Source organism: Salmo salar, chromosome ssa06 (assembly GCF_905237065.1).
Source record: "Salmo salar chromosome ssa06, Ssal_v3.1, whole genome shotgun sequence".
Classification (NCBI taxonomy): domain Eukaryota; kingdom Metazoa; phylum Chordata; class Actinopteri; order Salmoniformes; family Salmonidae; genus Salmo; species Salmo salar.
The window spans coordinates 95,945,897-95,963,347 of record NC_059447.1 but is presented as its reverse complement, the minus strand read 5'-3'; the positions used below and the strand labels follow the sequence as shown (position 1 = coordinate 95,963,347).

At 45.2% G+C, this 17,451-nt stretch overlaps 1 protein-coding gene across 1 annotated transcript; it reads left to right on the top strand.

Annotated features, from left to right (window-relative positions):
• Nucleotides 1-1,640: 1,640 nt before the first annotated feature.
• On the top strand, nucleotides 1,641-14,847 carry LOC123724064 (hormonally up-regulated neu tumor-associated kinase). The gene is made up of 8 exons (XM_045719543.1): nucleotides 1,641-1,850; nucleotides 3,420-3,547; nucleotides 7,325-7,454; nucleotides 8,806-8,983; nucleotides 9,575-9,658; nucleotides 12,380-12,593; nucleotides 13,827-13,942; nucleotides 14,422-14,847. Exons 2-8 carry the CDS (start codon nucleotides 3,430-3,432, stop codon nucleotides 14,845-14,847), a joined length of 1,266 nt encoding a protein of 421 aa, XP_045575499.1. The 5' UTR covers nucleotides 1,641-1,850; nucleotides 3,420-3,429.
• Nucleotides 14,848-17,451: the final 2,604 nt, after the last annotated feature.

The following is a 17,451-nucleotide window of genomic DNA, read 5'->3' as shown; positions in this document are numbered from 1 at the left end:
AATATTCTATGTGGTATAAAATCTATAAATTAGGGCTGTGAGGATGTTTGCCACGTTGCCTAACATGTTGTATGTTATAAAGTACATGTTATTTACGGGGGGGGGGGTCAGTACTAGAATGTTATATAACCAGTTGTCATGGAGCCATGCTGTCATAACATCCTGGATTAACTGGATTAACTGGGTTAGTGGTGTTCCACCCAGCTCTCATGGAGCCATGCTGTTATAACATCCTGGATTAACTGGGTCAGTGGTGTTCCACCCAGTTGTCATGGAGCCATGCTGTCATAACATCCTGGATTAACTGGGTCAGTGGTGTTCCACCCAGCTGTCATGGAGCCATGCTGTTATAACATCCTGGATTAACTGGATTAACTGGGTCAGTGGTGTTCCATCCAGTTGTCATGGAACCATGCTGTTATAACATCCTGGATTAACTGTATTAACTGGGTCAGTGGTGTTCCACCCAGCTGTCATGGAGCCATGCTGTTATAACATCCTGGATTAACTGGATTAACTGGGTCAGTGGTGTTCCACCCAGCTCTCATGGAGCCATGCTGTTATAACATCCTGGATTAACTGGGTTAGTGGTGTTCCACCCAGCTCTCATGGAGCCATACTGTTATAACATCCTGGATTAACTGGATTAACTGGGTCAGTGGTGTTCCACCCAGCTGTCATGGAGCTATGCTGTTATAACATCCTGGATTAACTGGGTCAGTGGTATTCCACCCAGCTGTCATGGAGCCATGCTGTTATAACATCCTGGATTAACTGGGTCAGTGGTATTCCACCCAGCTGTCATGGAGCTATGCTGTTATAACATCCTGGATTAACTGGGTCAGTGGTGTTCCACCCAGTTGTCATGGAGCCATACTGTTATAACATCCTGGATTAACTGGATTAACTGGGTCAGTGGTGTTCCACCCAGCTGTCATGGAGCTATGCTGTTATAACATCCTGGATTAACGGATTAACTGGGTCAGTGGTGTTCCATCCAGCTGTCATGGAACCATGCTGTTATAACATCCTGGATTAACTGTATTAACTGGGTCAGTGTTGTTCCACCCAGCTGTCATGGAGCCATGCTGACATAACGTCCTGGATTAACTGGGTCAGTGGTGTTCCACCCAGCTGTCATGGAGCCATGCTGTTATAACATCCTGGATTAACTGGGTCAGTGGTGTTGTCATGGAGACCGCTCTGGACAGGCACAGTGTCTCTGTATGGGACATTAAACAACTGGAGGGACATGCAAAAACACGCACACACACACACACACACACACACACACACACACACACACACACACACACACACACACACACACACACACACACACACACACACACACACACACACACACACACACAGAGAGACACAGAGAGAGACACACTGATGTTAAATGAGGCATGCTGAGATGGTTAGGGCCGGAGTTAGGGTGAAGGGGTTACTATGGTTACCATGGTTGTGGGTTGAGTTTATGGCTGGATTAACCATCTCAGTTCTGACTCCCGCTGTGGCTCTGTGTGGTTATAGTGGTGTGTGTGGTGTGGTGTGTGTCTGTCTGTGTGTGTGTGTGTGTGTGTGTGTGTGTGTGTGTGTGTGTGTGTGTGTGTGTGTGTGTGTGTGTGTGTGTGTGTGTGTGTGTGTGTGTGTGTGTGTGTGTGTGTGTGTGTGTGTGTGTGTGTGTGTGTGTGTGTGTGTGTAGACTTCGGTCTCAGCAACACTCTGAAGGTAGACAGAGAGTCTGCTGAGCTGCTGAACACCCAGTGTGGAAGCCCAGCCTACGCCGCGCCCGAGCTGCTTGCCCACAGCAAGTATGGACCCAAGATCGACGTCTGGTCCGTGTGAGTAACGTGTTCTATGTCACGTGTTGTATGTCACGTGTTTTATGTCACGTGTTTTATGTCACGTGTTGTATGTCACGTGTTGTATGTCACGTGTTGTATGTCACGTGTTGTAAGTCACGTGTTGTATGTCACGTGTTGTATGTCACGTGTTCTATGTCACATGTTGTATGTCGCGTGTGTTATGTCACGTGTTTTATGTCACGTGTTCTATGTCACGTGTTGTATGTCACGTGTTGTATGTCACGTGTTGTATGTCACGTGTTTTATGTCACGTGTTGTATGTCACGTGTTGTATGTCACATGTTGTATGTCACGTGTTCTATGTCACGTGTTGTCTGTCGCATGTGTTATGTCACGTGTTGTATGTCACATGTTGTATGTCACGTGTTCTATGTCACGTGTTGAATGTCACGTGTTTTATGTCACGTGTTGTATGTCACGTGTTGTATGTCATATGTGTTATGTCCCATGTTGTACAGTATGCTGATGATTGTTACTATGTATTAATACCAGTATGTCAGTATGCTGACTAGAATGCTCCATGTGTTAAATTATCTATAAATTAGGGGTGTGAGGATGTTTGCCACGCTGCCTAACATGTTGTATGTTATAAAGTACATGTTATTTAGGGGGGGTCAGTACTAGAATGTAATATATTATATGTTATTTAGGGGGGGTCCAGAATGTAATATGTTGTAATTATATGTTATTTAGGGGGGGGGTCAGTATGTAATATATTGTGTGTTATTTAGGGGGGGGTCAGTATGTAATATATTCTGTGTTATTTGGGGGGGGCAGTATGTAATATATTCTGTGTTATTTAGGGGGTCAGTATGTAATATATTGTGTGTTGTTTAGGGGGTCAGTATGTAATATATTATGTGTTGTTTAGGGGGGTCAGTATGTAATATATTGTAATTATATGTTGTTTAGGGGGGTCAGTATGTAATATATTGTGTGTTGTTTAGGGGGGTCAGTATGTAATATATTGTAATTGTTTAGGGGGGTCAGTATGTAATATATTGTGTGTTGTTTAGGGGGTCAGTATGTAATATATTGTAATTGTTTAGGGGGTCAGTATGTAATATATTGTAATGTTGTTTAGGGGGGGTCAGTATGTAATATATTGTGTGTTGTTTAGGGGGTCAGTATGTAATATATTGTGTGTTGTTTAGCGGGGTCAGTATGTAATATATTGTAATGTTGTTTAGGGGGGTCAGTATGTAATATATTGTGTGTTGTTTAGGGGGTCAGTAAGTAATATATTGTAATGTTGTTTAGGGGGGTCAGTATGTAATATATTGTGTGTTGTTTAGGGGGTCAGTATGTAATATATTGTAATGTTGTTTAGGGGGGTCAGTATGTAATATATTGTAATGTTGTTTAGGGGGGTCAGTATGTAATATATTGTAATGTTGTTTAGGGGGGTCAGTATGTAATATATTGTGTGTTGTTTAGGGGGGTCAGTATGTAATATATTGTAATGTTGTTTAGCGGGGTCAGTATGTAATATATTGTAGTGTTGTTTAGGGGGGTCAGTATGTAATATATTGTAATGTTGTTTAGGGGGGTCAGTATGTTCGCCATGCTGACTGGGACGTTGCCTTTCACTGTCGAGCCGTTTAACATCAAACAGCTGCATCAGAAGATGGTGAACGGAGAGATAGGATCCATCCCCAATGATATCAGCAAAGGTACCACACACACACACACACTCACTCACACACACACACACACACACACACACACACACACACACACACACACACACACACACAGATGGTCAATGGAGAGATAGGATCCATCCCCAATGATATCAGCAAAGGTACCACACACACACACACACATTTGTCACAAAAACACACACACACACACACATTTCTCACAAAAACACACATACACACAGAAACGCTACTCACCTCACACAGCCATGTCAGCACAACAAACAGAGCTTGTTACCGTGGTGATAATGAGTACAGGTCCTGTTACCGTGGTGATAATGAGTACAGGTCCTGTTACCGTGTTGATAATGAGTACAGGTCCTGTTACCGTGGTGATAATGAGTACAGGTCCTGTTACCGTGGTGATAATGAGTACAGGTCCTGTTACCGTGGTGATAATGAGTACAGGTCCTGTTACCGTGGTGATAATGATTACAGGTCCTGTTACCATGGTGATAATGATTACAGGTCCTGTTACCGTAGTGGTAATGAGTACTGGTCCTGTTACCGTGGTGATAATGAGTACACTTCCTGTTACCGTGGTGATAATGAGTGAGGGTCCTGTTACCGTGGTGATAATGAGTACAGGTCCTGTTACCGTGGTGATAATGAGTACAGGTCCTGTTACCGTGGTGGTAATGAGTACAGGTCCTGTTACCGTGGTGATAATGAGTACAGGTCCTGTTACCGTGGTGATAATGAGTACAGGTCCTGTTACCGTGGTGATAATGAGTACAGGTCCTGTTACCGTGGTGATAATGAGTACAGGTCCTGTTACCGTGGTGATAATGAGTACAGGTCCTGTTACCGTGGTGATAATGAGTACAGGTCCTGTTACCGTGGTGATAATGAGTACAGGTCCTGTTAAATCAAATCAAATTTATTTTTATATAGCCCTTCGTACATCAGCTGATATTCTCAAAGTGCTGTACAGAAATCCAGCCTAAAACCCCAAACAGCAAGCAAAGCATGTGAAAGAAGCACGGTGGCTAGGAAAAACTCCCTAGGAAAAACTCCCTAGAAAGGCCAAAAACCTAGAAAGAAACCTAGAGAGGAACCAGGCTATGAGGGGTGGCCAGTCCTCTTCTGGCTGTGCAGGGTGGATATTATAACAGAACATAGTCAAGATGTTAAAATGTTCAAATGTTCATAAATGACCAGCATGGTCAAATAATAATAATCATAGTAGTTGTCGAGGGTGCAACAAGCACGTCCGGTGAACAGGTCAGGGTTCCATAGCCGCAGGCAGAACAGTTGAAACTGGAGCAGCAGCACGGCCAGGTGGACTGGGGACAGCAAGGAGTCATCATGCCAGGTAGTCCTGAGGCATGGTCCTAGGGCTCAGGTCCTCCGAGAGAAAGAAAGAGAGAAAGAGAGAATTAGAGAGAGCATATTTAAATACACACAGGACACCGGATAAGACAAGAGAAATACTCCAGATGTAACAGACTGACCCTAGCCCCCGACACATAAACTACTGCAGCATAAATACTGGAGGCTGAGACAGGAGGGATCAGAAGACACTGTGGCCCCATCCGATGATACCCCTGGACAGGGCCAAACAGGCAGGATATAACCCCACCCACTTTGCCAAAGCACAGCCCCCACACCACTAGAGGGATGTCTCCAACCACCAACTTACCGTCCTAAGACAAGGCCGAGTATAGCCCACAACGATCTCCGCCATGGCACAACCCAAGGGGGGGGCGCCAACCCAGACAGGAAGACCACGTCAGTGACTCAACCCACTCAAGTGACGCACCCCTCCCATGGACGGCATGGAAGAACACCAGTAGGCCAGTGACTCAGCCTCTGTAAAAGGGTTAGAGGCAGAGAATCCCAGTGGAGAGAGGGGAACCGGCAAGGCAGAGACAGCAAGGGCGGTTCGTTGCTCCAGCCTTTCCGTTCACCTTCACACTCCTGGGCCAGACTATACTTAATCATAGGACCTACTGAAGAGATAAGTCTTCAGTAAAGACTTAAAGGTTGAGACTGAGTCTGCGTCTCTCACATTGGTAGGCAGACCATTCCATAAATGGAACTCTATAGTTGTTTGCTTAGAAATTCTAGGGACAATTAGGAGGCCTGCGTCTTGTGACCGTAGCGTACGTGTAGGTATGTACGGCAGGACCAAATCAGAAAGATAGGTAGGAGCAAGCCCATGTAATGCTTTGTAGGTTAGCAGTAAAACCTTGAAATCAGCCCTTGCCTTAACAGGAAGCCAGTATAGGGAGGCTAGCACTGGAGTAATATGATCACATTTTTTGGTTCTAGTCAGGATTCTAGCAGCCGTATTTAGCACTAACTGAAGTTTATTTAGTGCTTTATCCGGGTAGCCGGAAAGTAGAGCATTGCAGTAGTCCAGCCTAGAAGTAACAAAAGCATGGATGAATTTTTCTGCGTCATTTTTGGACAGAAAATTTCTGATTTTTGCAATGTTACGTATCACCATGTTACGATGGTGATAATGAGTACAGGTCCTATTAACGTGGTGATGATGAGTACAGGTCCTGTTACCGTGGTGATAATGATTACAGGTTCTGTTACCATGGCGAGAAAGAGTATAGGTCTTATTGCAGTGTTGATAATGAGTACAGGTTGTGTTACCACGGTGATGAGTACAGGTTCTGTTACCGTGGTGATAATGAGTACATTTCAGACCCAATTCAATTAATCTCTCTCCCCCTCTCCACCCCATCCTCTCCTCTCCTCTCCTCTCCTCTCCTCTCCTCTCCTCTCCTCTCCTCTCTTCTCCTCTCCACCCTATCCTCTCCTCTCCTCTCCTCTCCCTCTCCTCCTCTCTCCTCTCCTCTCCTCTCCTCTCCTCTCCTCTCCTCTCCTCTCCTCTCCTCTCCTCTCCTCTCCTCTCCTCTCCTCTCCTCTCCTCTCTCCTCTCCTCTCCTCTCCTCTCCTCTCCTCTCCTCTCCTCTCCTCTCTCCTCCTCTCTCGTCTTCTCCACCCCATCCTCTCCTCTCCTCTCCTCTCCTCTCCTCTCCTCTCCTCTCCTCTCCTCTCCTCTCCTCTCCTCTCCTCTCCTCTCCTCTCTTCTCCTCTCTCCTCCTCTCTCCTCTCCTCTCCTCCTCTCCTCTCCTCTCCTCTCCTCTCCTCTCCTCTCCTCTCCTCTCCTCTCCTCTCCTCTCCTCTCCTCTCCTCTCCTCTCCTCTCCTCTCTTCTCCTCTCTCCTCCTCTCTCCTCCTCTCTCCCTCTCCTCTCCTCTCCTCTCCTCTCCTCTCCTCTCCTCTCCTCTCCTCTCCTCTCCTCTCCTCTCCTCTCCTCTCCTCTCTCTCTCCTCTCCTCTCCTCTCTCTCCTCCTCTCTCCTCTCCTCTCCTCTCCTCTCCTCTCCTCTCCTCTCCTCTCCTCTCCTCTCCTCTCCTCTCCTCTCCTCTCCTCTCCTCTCCTCTCCTCTCTCCTCCTCTCCTCTCCTCTCCTCTCTCTCTCCTCTCCTCTCCTCTCCTCTCCTCTCCTCTCTCCTCCTCTCCTCTCCTCTCCTCTCCTCTCCTCTCCTCTCCCCTCTCCTCTCCTCTCCTCTCCTCTCCTCCTCTCCTCTCCTCTCCTCTCCTCTCTCCTCCTCTCTCCTCTTCTCCTCCCTCTCCTCTCCTCTCCTCTCTCCTCTCCTCTCCTCTCCTCTCCTCTCCTCTCCTCTCCTCTCCTCTCTCCTCTCCTCTCCTCTCCTCTCCTCTCCTCTCCTCTCCTCTCCTCTCCTCTCCTCTCCTCTCCTCTCCTCTCTCGTCTTCTCCCCCTCTCTTCAGGTGCAGTAGGTTTCGTTCTGTCCCTGTTGGAACCAGAGCCTTCTAAACGGCCGACAATCAGATCAGCGATGGAGGAGAAATGGATCAATGAGGGCAGAAAACCTCTACACACACTCACACACAGGAACAGGTAACACACACACACACACACACCAGAAAACCTCTACACACACTCACACACAGGAACAGGTAACACACACTGTCACACACACACACACACCAGAAAACCTCTACACACACTCACACACAGGAACAGGTATCACACACACACACACACACACACCAGAAAACCTCTACACACACTCACACACAGGAACAGGTAACACACACACACACACACACACCAGAAAACCTCTACACACACTCACACACAGGAACAGGTAACACACACACACACACACACACACCAGAAAACCTCTACACACACTCACACACAGGAACAGGTAACACACACACACACACACACACCAGAAAACCTCTACACACACTCACACACAGGAACAGGTAACACACACTGTCACACACACACACACACCAGAAAACCTCTACACACACTCACACACAGGAACAGGTAACACACACTGTCACACACACACACACACCAGAAAACCTCTACACACACTCGCACACAGGAACAGGTATCACACACTGTCACACACACACACACACCAGAAAACCTCTACACACACTCACACACAGGAACAGGTATCACACACTGTCACACACACACACACACACCAGAAAACCTCTACACACACTCACACACAGGAACAGGTATCACACACTGTCACACACACACACACCAGAAAACCTCTACACACACTCACACACAGGAACAGGTATCACACACTGTCACACACACACACACCAGAAAACCTCTACACACACTCGCACACAGGAACAGGTATCACACACTGTCTCACACACACACACACCAGAAAACCTCTACACACACACACACACATACCAAGAGACCTCTACACACAGGAACAGATAACCCACACTGTCACACACACACACACACACACACACACACACACACACAGCACACACACACACACACACACACACACACACACACACACACAGCACGGTACACACACACACACACACACACACACACACACACACCAAGAGACCTCTACACACAGGAACAGATAACCCACTTGCACGTGTTTGAGTCATTCCTGAGTCGAGTCAGTTTTGGGGGCGATCTCAGAGCTAAAGTCCGGCCAAAAGCCTCTAGTTTCATCTCCACACCGTTAAACACTTTGCTCACCACATCATTTCTTTGTCCTGTCATCTCTTCACAATCTGCCTCTAGGCACCGTTTTCAGGTTTAAAAACCATCAACTGTGTGTGTGTGTGTGTGTGTGTGTGTGTGTGTGTGTGTGTGTGTGTGTGTGTGTGTGTGTGTGTGTGTGTGTGTGTGTGTGTGTGTGTGTGTGCGTCTCCGTCTCTGTCTCTGTCTCTGTCTCCAGGCTGCGTCCTGAGGATCTGAACCAATCCGTGCTGTCCTACATGACAGAGTCTCTGGGTTACGGTCTGAGTGATGTCACCACCATGCTGACCAATAACAGGCCTTCTGCCATCCTGGCCTCCTATCAGCTGCTGCTCAGCAAACTGACCCGCGGAGAGAAAGGGGCCAGGGGCATCAAGGTCTATAGTCCACACACCCCAGTTAGCGTATAACGTTCTGAGAACCATATGTTTATTAGAGCTTGGTGAGAGCGCGGTTGTCCCAATGGTTATTTAGCATACATCCTTTTCCCACAACGTTCTGGGTCTGGTACAAGATAATTTCTTGGCTGTGGAACGTTCTCACAACATTTAAGGAAGTCTTTTGTTGTTGGCATTTCATTACTTAAACAGAACGTTTCATGAAAGTTCAAATATGGTAACATTAAATTTTCAGTTTGACATTGGGAATGTTCTCCAATATTTCAGAGAACGTTAAGAAACATCAGTACTTCAGCGTAACGTTTCCTGCAGGTTTCCTCGTGGCTCTATTTAATGTCATGTTCTCAAATTGCTCTGAGAACATTAAGAAAACGTTCCATAAATTTTTTTTAAAAAAACACAATAAATCTTTTTGTAACATTCAGAGAACGTTCTAAGAATGTTTTTTAAAAACGTAAACATTCCGTTCTCAGCATCGGGAAAACTCTCACTTCTGTTCTCAGAAAAAAAAAGAGAGCTGCAGTGTGTGTATTGTTTGTTGTTGTGTATTGTTTGTTGTGTGTGTGACAGAAGCTGGACACCAGTGAATGGAATCTGCCCAAGAAAACCATCTGGAGAGAGAAGAGCAGCCCTGCAGCCAGGACACAGCAAGATGTAAATACTGTACTATACTATACTATACTATACTATACTATACTATACTATACTATACTATACTATACTATACTATACTATACCATAATACTATCTACTGCTATACACTACCCTACACATACTATATACTTTATAGAAGAGCAGCCCTGCAGCCAGGACACAGCAAGATGTAAATACTGTACTATACTATACTATACTATACCATACCATAATACTATCTACTGCTATACACTACCCTACACATACTATATACTTTATAGAAGAGCAGCCCTGCAGCCAGGACACTGCAAGATGTAAATACTGTACTATACTATACTATACTATACTATACTATACTATACTATACTATACCATACCATAATACTATCTACTGCTATACACTACCCTACACATACTATATACTTTATAGAAGAGCAGCCCTGCAGCCAGGACACAGCAAGATGTAAATACTGTACTATACTATACTATACTATACTATACTATACTATACTATACTATACTATACTATACCATACCATAATACTATCTACTGCTATACACTACCCTACACATACTATATACTTTATAGAAGAGCAGCCCTGCAGCCAGGACACAGCAAGATGTAAATACTATACTATACTATACTATACTATACTATACTATACTATACTATACTATACTATACCATACCATAATACTATCTACTGCTATACACTACCCTACACATACTATATACTTTATAGAAGAGCAGCCCTGCAGCCAGGACACAGCAAGATGTAAATACTGTACTATACTATACTATACTATACTATACTATACTATACTATACTATACCATACCATAATACTATCTACTGCTATACACTACCCTACACATACTATATACTTTATAGAAGAGCAGCCCTGCAGCCAGGACACAGCAAGATGTAACTATAATACTATACTCTACTATACTCTACTATACTATACTATACTATACTATACTATACTATACTATAAATACTATACTATACAATATTATACCATACTATACTATACCATACCATACCATACTATACTATACTATACTATACTATACTATACTATACTATACTGTACTTTACTATACTATACTATACTATACTATACAATGCTATACCATACTATACTATACAACACTATACTATACTGTAATATACTACACTATACTATACTGTACTATACTATACTATACTATACTATACTATACCACAAATACTATACTGTACAATATTATACTATACTATACTAAACTATACTATACTATACTATACCATGCTATACTACACTATACTGCACTATACTGCACCATACTATACTACACTATACTATACTGTAATATACTATACTATACTATGGCATGCTATACAATACTGCACTATACTATACTATGCCATACTATACTATGCTATATTATACTATACTATACCATACTACACTATACTATGCTATATTATACTATACTATACTATACCATACTACACTATACTATGCCATACTATACTATACTATACTATATTGTGCCATACTATACTATACTATACCATGATACTATCTACTGCTATACACCACCCTACCCTACCCTACACTACCCCACCCTACCCTACACTACCCTACACTACCCTACACCACCCTACCCTACCCTACCCTACCCTAAACTACCCTACACCACCCTACCCTACCCTACCCTACACTACCCTACCCTAGACTACCCTACCCTACCCTACCCTACACCACCCTACCCCACCCTTCCCTACACTACCCTACCCAACCCTACCCTACCCTACCCTACCCTACCCTACACTACCCTACCCAACCCTACCCTACCCTACCCTACACCACCCTACCCTACACTACACTACCCTACCCTACACTACCCTACCCTACACTACACCACCCTACCCTACACTACACTACCCTACCCTACACTACCCTACACTACACTACCCTACCCTACACTACCCTGCACCACCCTACACTACACTACCCTACCCTATACTACGCTATAATTCAATATATTACACTATAATATTATATACCACATTATAATACTATATACTACCATACACTATATACTGCACTATGATACCATATAATACTGTGCACTATATACTACACTGTAACACCATATACTACCATACACTATATACTACAATATAATATTATATACTACTGTACACTAAATACTACACTATAATACTATATACTCCATACACTATATACCGCACTATGATACCATATAATGCTGTACACTATATACTACACTATAGTACTATATACTACCATACACTTTATACTACACTATGATACTATATACTACCATACACTTTATACTACAGTATGATACTATATACTACTGTACACTATATACTTAACTATGAACCAATATACTACTTTACACTATATACTGCACTATAATACCATATACTACTATATACTATATACTACATTATTAACATATACTACACTATGATACTATATACTACACTCTGATACTATATACTACACTATGATACTATATACTACACTCTGATACTATATACTACTACACACTATATACTACACTACACATATGCTATACTTTATAGAAGAGCAACACCACACACTGCAACAGGTAAAAACACTACATACTTTCTACTACTGAATTATACTGTACAATACGACACATTGTAGATATTACAGCTCTACGGCAGGTACCAAGCCTCAGCCAATCACTGTGTTGTAGACTGAGCCGGCCAATGAGAAGGTCTCTAAGCAGTCCAGCCGGCCGCCGAGGAGCCAACCACAGTCCACAGAGGAGGAATGTCTCAGCGACAAGAAGAGACAGGAAGACCCTCCCACAGAGACACGCCCTTCTTCCACCTCTCTCCCCGTGCCTCCCTTCCCCTTCCCCACGCCTCTCGTTGATGAAGAGCTCGCCATCACACTGTTTCCTGAAGGTAGGACACACACGCGCACACACACACACACAGACACACACACACACACACACACACACAGACACACACACACACAGACACACACACACACACACACATAGGATTAGAAGAGTGTAATTGGAGAAAAGCAGAAGCTGGACCCAGACAACAGCCCTGACAGAGAACCAGCTTGCATCCTGGGGCTTTACGTTAGAGACCGACTGGGTTTGAACTCAGCACACTTCAAGACTTGGGTCACCAAACCATCTTTGTTACACTTCTGTGTTCTAGTCTCTGTGTTCTGTGTTCTAGTCTCTGTGTTCTGTGTTCTGTGTTCTAGTCTCTGTGTTCTGTGTTCTAGTCTCTGTGTTCTGTGTTCTAGTCTCTGTGTTCTGTGTTCTAGTCTCTAAGTTCTGTGTTCTAGGCTACTGCGTTCTGTGTTCCAGTATCTGTGTTCTAGTCTCTGTGTTCTAGTCTCTGTGTTCTATGTTCTAGACTCTGTGTTCAGTGTTCCAGTCTCTGTGTTCTGTGTTCTAGTCTCTGTGTTCTGTGTTCTAGTCTCTGTGTTCTGTGTTCTAGTCTCTAAGTTCTGTGTTCTAGACTCTGTGTTCAGTGTTCCAGTCTCTGTGTTCTGTGTTCTAGTCTCTGTGTTCTGTGTTCTAGTCTCTGTGTTCTGTGTTCCAGTATCTGTGTTCTGGTCTCTGTGTTCTAGTCTCTGTGTTCTGTGTTCTAGTCTCTGTGTTAAGTGTTCCAGTCTCTGTGTTCTGTGTTCCAGTATCTGTGTTCTAGTCTCTGGGTTCTGTGTTCCAGTATCTGTGTTCTAGTCTCTGTGTTCTGTGTTCTAGTCTCTGTGTTAAGTGTTCCAGTCTCTGTGTTAAGTGTTCCAGTCTCTGTGTTCTGTGTTCCAGTATCTGTGTTCTAGTCTCTGTGTTCTGTGTTCTAGCCTCTGTGGTCTGTGTTCTAATCTCTTTTGTAGTCTCTGTGTTCTGTGTTCTAGTCTCTGTGTTCTAATCTCTGTGTTCTAGTCTATGCGTTCTGTGTTCTAGTCTCTGTGTTCTGTGTTCCAGTCTCTGTGTTCTGTGTTCCAGTCTCTGTGTTCTGTGTTCCAGTCTCCGTGTTCTGTGTTCTAGTCTCTGTTCTAGTCTCTGTGTTCTAGTCTCTGTGTTCTAGTCTCTGTGTTCTAGTCTCTGTGTTCTAGTCTCCGTGTTCTAGTCTATGCGTTCTGTGTTCCAGCCTCTGTGTTCTGTGTTCCAGTCTCCGTGTTCGGGGACAGAGAGCTGGTCCATGTCACGCCTCCTAAAAGCTCTGCCTCCAAGCTGTGTGACTCCACCCCCCTGCCACGCCTGTTGGAACCAACCAGAGAAGGCCAGGTCAGACTGGCTCTGTTGTGTTTGTTATGTATCAGGATTGTGGTCATTTCCATTTCAATTCAGAAAGGAAACCAAATTCCAATTCCAAATGTTCCTCATTGAAAAGAATTGAAGGGAATCCGTGCTCATCGCCACTAAAGTCTTCACTAATAACAGATGAGTTCATGTAACAGCAAAAGCATCATTTATACGCAGTGCAAGAACTGAGTTATAACTATACAAAATGGCCGTCCGGTGTACCATCCTGCGACACCGCTGAGTTGAGCGTTGTTGGACTGGACACATTTCTGTATTATCGCTACGCAACTACAAAGGATGCCCATTTTTTTATAGATCAATGTATCTGATCATCTGCATCTATGGTTTAACAGTGAGCGGATGTTGTCCTTTTCACAGATTTTGATTTTGAAATCAGTTTGATTTTATCACTTTATTCTTTAGTGTCCAGCTTCTGTCTTATGTTGCCACTCTCTGTACAGGTCCGTCCAGTCCGTCTACCGAACTCGCTCAGAACCACGCACTCCAATGGGACGGAACTCGACAACAGCCACCTCCTCCGCCACGACGACCACGACGACGACGACGGTTGTCGCGACGACCACGTTCACCATCATCGCCACGGCAACAACGACCGGTTAAAGAAGCTGCAGACGTTCTACTCCTCTATATCTCCCAGGATGATCCTGGAGACTACGGAGGTCCGTCCCTCGGACGGGGAACACCTGGCGGGCGCCATGGAAACGGCCCAAACGGCCCCTCTCCCCCAGCTACGAAATGCTGGGCTGAAGGAGGGAGGAGGGGAGGAAGAGGGGGAAGGTCACATGGGTGGGTCACGTGGTACGGCCGCAGGGCACCACGGGACTGCTGGTCAGCGGGTCCAAACCCCCGGCTTTCCCCTCACATAGACAGCATGCGCTGGTCATCAAGAGCCTTCGCCAGGAGAGGGGAGGAGAGGAGGAGGAGGAGGAGAGAGAGGAGGAGGAGGAGAGAGAGGAGAGAGAGAAGGAGGAGGTGGAAGAGGAGGAGGAGGTGAGAGAGGAGGAGGAGGAGGGAGGAGTGGAGGAGTAAATCGTAACTCTGTTCAGCTGCGTCCAGTCCTTACAGCGTCGAGTAGCTGACCTGAACCTCCCTCTGCTCCCAGCAGCCCCGCAGAGACCCTACTGACCTACTGACCTACTGACCTACTGAGACCCTAGTGACCTACTGACCTACAGAGACCCTACTGAGACCCTACTGACCTACTGACCTACTGACCTACAGAGACCCTACTGATCTACTGACCTACTGACCTACTGAGACCCTACTGACCTACTGACCTACTGAACTACTGACCTACAGAGACCCTACTGACCTACTGACCTACAGAGACCCTACTGACCTACAGAGACCCTACTGACCTACTGACCTACTGACCTACTGAGACCCTAGTGACCTACTGACCTACTGAGACCCTACTGAGACCCCACTGACCTACTGACCTACTGAGACCCTACTGAGACCCTACTGACCTACTGACCTACTGAGACCCTACTGACCTACTGACCTACAGAGACCCCACTGACCTACAGAGACCCTACTGACCTACAGAGACCCTACTGAGACCCTACTGACCTACTGACCTACAGAGACCCCACTGACCTACTGACCTACTGACATACTGAGACCCTACTGACCTACAGAGACCCTACTGACCTACTGACCTACAGAGACCCCACTGACCTACAGACCTACTGACCTACTGACCTACAGTTCCTACTGACCTACTGACCTACAGAGACCCTACTGATCTACTGACCTACTGACCTACTGAGACCCTACTGACCTACTGACCTACCTACCTACCTACCTACCTACCTACCTACCTACCTACCTACCTACCTACCTACCTACCTACCTACCCACCTACCTACCCACCTACCTACCCACCCACCCACCTACCTGCCTACCCACCTGCCACCCACCCACCTACCTGCCTACCCACCCACCCACCTGCCTACCTACCCACCACCTGCCTACCCACCTACCTACCCACCTACCTACCCACCTACCCCACCCCACACACTGAGACCCCACCCTGCCTACCACCACCTCACCCACCTCCACCCACCCACCTACCTACCTACCCACCTACCTCCACCCACCTGCCACCTACCCACCTGCCACCCACCACCTACCTACCTACCTACCTACCTACCCACCTACCTACCTACCTACCCTACCCTACACACTGAGACCCTACCCTACCTACCTACCTACCTACTCAGTGTCTGCACAGCCACGTTGTAGAATACTGGACCTCGTACTTCTCGAATTCTCAGCACGTGTGAAGGACTTTCACTATTCGACATCACATTCACATCAACGGCATGTATGTGGAGCCACATGCAAACCGCTCAACGGGCCGCAAGTCTATTTCTGCTCGGTGAACGACAGAAACACGACTGATCCTGTTGACTTGGTCAGGAAGAGAACCACATTTCAACCAGCTACTGGTCTATAGTGCCAAAGGATTACGGTTTACCATGAACAAGGCGCTCTTCAGTCATGTCATCAAGTGGAACCAGGTAGAACCAGGTAGAACCAGGTAGAACCAGGTAGAAAATTCCACAGCATTATCACAGCGCATTATGGGTTAACTCTCATCGTCAGTCTCTACGGTACTGTATGGGTTAACTATCTCATTATCTGTCTCTACAGTACTGTATGGGTTAATTCCCTCATTATCAGTCTCTACATTACTGTATGGGTTAATTCTCTCATTATCAGTCTCGACAGTACTGTATGGGTTAATTCCCTCATTATCAGTCTCTACAGTACTGTATGGGTTAATTCCCTCATTATCAGTCTCTACAGTACTGTATGGGTTAATTCTCTCATTATCAGTCTCGACAGTACTGTATGGGTTAATTCTCTCATTATCAGTCTCTACAGTACTGTATGGGTTAATTCTCACATTATCTGTCTCTACAGTACTGTATGGGTTAATTCTCTCATTATCAGTCTCTACAGTACTGTATGGGTTAATTCTCTCATTATCAGTCTCTACAGTACTGTATGGGTTAATTCTCACATTATCTGTCTCTACAGTACTGTATGGGTTAATTCTCTCATTATCAGTCTCTACAGTACTGTATGGGTTAATTCTCACATTATCTGTCTCTACAGTACTGTATGGGTTAATTATCTCATTATCAGTCTCTGCAGTACTGTATGGGTTAATTCCCTCATTATCTGTCTCTACAGTACTGTATGGGTTAATTCCCTCATTATCAGTCTCTACAGTACTGTATGGGTTAATTCCCTCATTATCAGTCTCTGCAGTACTGTATGGGTTAATTCCCTCATTATCAGTCTCTACAGTACTGTATGGGTTAATTCCCTCACTATCAGTCTCTACAGTAATGTATGGGTTAATTCCCTCATTATCAGTCTCTACGGTACTGTATGGGTTAATTCTCTCATTATCAGTCTCTACAGTAATGTATGGGTTAATTCACTCATTATCTGTC